At 16.3% G+C, this 3897-nt stretch overlaps 2 protein-coding genes across 2 annotated transcripts, besides 11 other annotated features; one reads left to right on the forward strand and one right to left on the reverse strand. All coding sequences in view use genetic code 6, as the record gives it.

Moving 5' to 3' along the window:
- Nucleotides 1-271: 271 nt before the first annotated feature.
- Nucleotides 272-301: a microsatellite.
- A 534-nt stretch (nucleotides 302-835) lies between these two features.
- Nucleotides 836-1266, forward strand: IMG5_041310 (tesmin tso1-like cxc domain protein; the record flags this gene model as incomplete). Its single annotated transcript, XM_004037677.1, has 1 exon — nucleotides 836-1266. A coding segment is annotated over one exon (429 nt), but the record flags the coding sequence as incomplete, so codon positions are not given.
- Nucleotides 1267-1356: 90 nt separating this feature from the next.
- Nucleotides 1357-1581: a microsatellite.
- Nucleotides 1374-1595: a microsatellite.
- A 154-nt stretch (nucleotides 1596-1749) lies between these two features.
- IMG5_041320 (hypothetical protein) lies at nucleotides 1750-2262 on the reverse strand (the record flags this gene model as incomplete). The annotated part of the gene is made up of 1 exon (XM_004037678.1): nucleotides 1750-2262. The coding sequence occupies one exon, from the start codon at nucleotides 2260-2262 to the stop codon at nucleotides 1750-1752; it is 513 nt and encodes a 170-aa protein (XP_004037726.1).
- A 300-nt stretch (nucleotides 2263-2562) lies between these two features.
- Nucleotides 2563-2621: a microsatellite.
- Nucleotides 2564-2621: a microsatellite.
- A 95-nt stretch (nucleotides 2622-2716) lies between these two features.
- Nucleotides 2717-2835: a microsatellite.
- Nucleotides 2728-2861: a microsatellite.
- Nucleotides 2758-2861: a microsatellite.
- Nucleotides 2851-2899: a microsatellite.
- Nucleotides 2900-3171: 272 nt separating this feature from the next.
- Nucleotides 3172-3196: a microsatellite.
- A 637-nt stretch (nucleotides 3197-3833) lies between these two features.
- Nucleotides 3834-3887: a microsatellite.
- Nucleotides 3888-3897: the final 10 nt, after the last annotated feature.

The following is a 3897-nucleotide window of genomic DNA, read 5'->3' on the forward strand; positions in this document are numbered from 1 at the left end:
TTTTAGGTAAAAAAAAAAATACCCCCGGGTTTTTTTTTTCTTAACCTTTTTTTAAAAAAAAAAAAATTTTTGTTTTTTTTTTAAAAAAAAAAAAAAAAAATAAATTAAATTTAAATTAATTTTTTTTTTTTTTTTTTAAAAAAAAAAAAAAAAAAAATGGAAATTCAAAATAAATATTTTAAATTAAATTTTTTAAAAAAAAAAAAAAAAAAAAACATCAAACAATAAAATAATAATCCAAAAAAAAAAAAAAAAAAAATATAATTTTTTATAATATTAAAAAAATTAATAATAAAAAAATGTCACAAAGTTATTTAAATTTTCTCTAATTTTCTCCTTTATAAGACATAACCCAAAACCTAGCTTAATCATTTGAAATTCGATCATAAAAAATAAAGAACTATTTATATCCATAGACATCCTAATAAAAAAGTCTCCAAAAAATACGTATGAATACATCTTAGAAATTGTTTTCGAATATATCATTAAGTCCATATGAAATATAAGAGTAAAAAAACAAAAATAACTCTGAAAATAATCAAATATAAAAAGGACAAACAAAAACGAAATAATAGAAATATCTGATTTTAATATAAATACAGAAGAAAATATAAAAAAACATAATATAAATTTCAAACTCCTCTAAAATAAGATGAGGAGGAAGAGAACCTAAAAATAAGCGAAATTTCTACAATAGTAAATGACCAAAAATACGAGAAATTAGAAAATTCCTAAAAATCCGAAAAATAAAATAACTCCCAAAAAAGAAAATTATAAAACTTAAAAAACCCAAGAAAAACTTCAAAAATCTCCCCAAACAAATAAAATAAGCTTAAATGAACTAAACACTTCCTAATTAATTCGAAAAGTAGAATTTTGTAAATGTAAAAAGTCCCGATGTTTATAATTATACTGCGAGTGTTTCGTTAATGGTATTTTCTGTAACAAAAGCTGTATATGTACAAATTGCGGGAATACCGAAAATAACAAAAAATAAATAGAAAGTGCTAAATAAGAAGCCAAAATGAGAAATCCAGACGCTTTTTCCTAAAAATTTTTAGTCGTAAAATAAAATTAATATGAAGGTATTGTTTCTCATAAAAAAGGATGTAATTGTACAAAAACTTAGTGTACAAAAAAATACTGTGAGTGTTTTAATGCAGGTATTAAATGTACTGAAAATTGTAAATGTGAGAATTGTGAAAATTATAAGGACGAATAAAACATTCCTTATATAATAAATAAAAAGATTAAATTAAAATGAAATACAAAAAAAAATTAATATTATATAATGTTTTTTAGTTTATTTTACTTTCCTTTTTTTTTGTTTTGTTTTTTCTTATATATATATTAATGTATATTAAAATAACAATTATAATCAATATCAATTTTTTAATATTATTATATAACTTTTCTCCTTTTTTATATTAAAATAACAAAATATAGTCAATATCAATTTTTTAATATTATTATATAACTTTTCTCTTTTTTTATATTAAAATAACAAAAAAAATATAATCAATATCAATTTTATAATATTATTATATAACTTTTCTCCTTTTTTATATTAAAATAACAAAAAAATTATATTCAATTATAAAACTTTTCTCCTTTTTTATATTAAAATAACAAAATATAGTCAATATCAATTTTTTAATATTATTATATAACTTTTCTCCTTTTTCCTTTTATTTATTTATTTCCATCCCTCCCCCCCCCCCCCTCCATAAAACAAAATAAACAAAATAATCAATTTTATTCACCAAAATCTTCACTTTCAACACCTGAGACTTCCGGTACATAGTGCATAATCATTTTTTCGATTCCATTTTTTAATGTAACTTATGAACTAGGACATCCACTACATGATCCCATCATACTTAAAATTACTATTCCTGAATCTTCATTGAATCTCTTAAAAATGATATCGCCTCCATCATCTTATACCATAGGTCTTATTCTTGTATCAATGATTTCTTTTATCATTTATACAACTTCAGAATCTTCTTCTTTGATAGTATCTGAATTTGGTTATGAATCTAGTAATAGTGGCTCTTTCTTTTCTTCAAAATGCTATTTTATTAATTTTATAACTTCTTCTTTTAAGTTATCCCATTAAGATTCTTCGGTTTTAGAAATAGATATATAATCTTTCGCATAAAAAACTCTATTTATACCTTTTATATTAAATAATCTTTCCGCTAAAGGGGATATTGATGCATATTTTTGATTCACAATATCTAATGTGGATCCATCCTACATTACAGTTTGACCCTAAGGCATGAATTTTAAAAAATTTGGATTTGGAGTAGATTATGCTTTTACATTTATATTTCTAATAATTATATATTGTAAATTTATGGGAAATTTATTTAGTTTGGTAAACATTTTGTTTTTTTTGTATTTAATAAAAAAAAAATATTTATAATTATAATTTTCTATAAAAAAATATTTATTAAAAAAAAATAATATAAAAAGATTAAAAAAAAAAATTATTAATAAAAAAATCAAACTTAAATAACAAATATCAATAAAATAATAATGTCTAATAATTATTATTCTTAAAAAAAATATATAAAAAAAACTAAATAAAAAAAAAATATAAAATAAATTATTAAAAATATTCAAAATAAGATAATATAAAATGAATAAAAAAAAATAATAAAAATATATTTAGAAAATATAATAAATAAAAAAAATAAGTTATAAGGTAAAAATATATAAATAATTTATATATATATATAAATTTTTAAATTAATATATTTATATATTTATATACTTTTATATTATTTATATAATTTATATATTTAAATATTTATATAATTTATATTTATTCATTTGTATATTATATTTATATATTTTTTATCATAATTTTTTTATATTTTTTATTTATTTTTTAGGATATTTTATTTAATATTTACTTTTTTTTTTAATTTAATTAATTTTATTTTATTTATTTTTTTCATAAAATTTTAATGCTTTATTGTTTTTTTTTTATAAATATTAAATTTTTTTATTTTATTTCAAATATTATTTATATCTTTTTTTATTTATAATTAAAAATTCTGATATTTATGTTTTTTAATATACATTTTTTATATTCTTTAACATTATTTTCTAAATCTAATAATCCTATACTACTTTATATTTTTTTTCTTAATAATAAAATTATTTTTTATTTATCTTTTTTATTTATTTATAATAGAAATTTTACATTTTTCATTGATAAAAATAAAATTCAAATATACAAACAAATTTTTTATTACAAAATTTATATTAATATTTTATTTTTTTGTATAACTTTAATAAAACTAATTATTATATATATATTTATATAAATTATTTTTTATAATTAAACTAAATATAAATATATTTTTTTATAAATCTTGCATTTATATATTTTTCTTTTCATCATTATTATTATTATTTTTGATTTTTCTAAATTTCAATCTTCTTTGAAACTGCTTAATTTATAATAATTTCCAAAGCCGCATTTTCAACTGTAGAAAAACCTGCAATAACTAAAAAGAAAAGTTAAAAAAAAAACATATAAAAAAATATATTTATAATAAAAACATATATACTTTCATCTTTATAAAAATTCGAAAATCCTTCTCCGTAATTTGGTATAATAATATCGGCATGTTATTTAGACTTAATAATAAAATTTAATAAAATAAAAATAAAAAAAATAACTCTTAAAGTATATTTTTCAAATCCTGATTTATTAAATTTCAAATATTTTTCCACAACATCGCCCAGATCTTTTTTTCTAATACAAACTTCTTTATAAACTGTAAAAAATATATATATTTAATCCAAATATTTTTTTTTATATATATATATATATATATATATATATATATATATATATAATATATATATATTATTACTTCT

This window comes from Ichthyophthirius multifiliis (assembly GCF_000220395.1).
Source record: "Ichthyophthirius multifiliis unplaced genomic scaffold scaff_1120509249898, whole genome shotgun sequence".
Classification (NCBI taxonomy): domain Eukaryota; phylum Ciliophora; class Oligohymenophorea; order Hymenostomatida; genus Ichthyophthirius; species Ichthyophthirius multifiliis.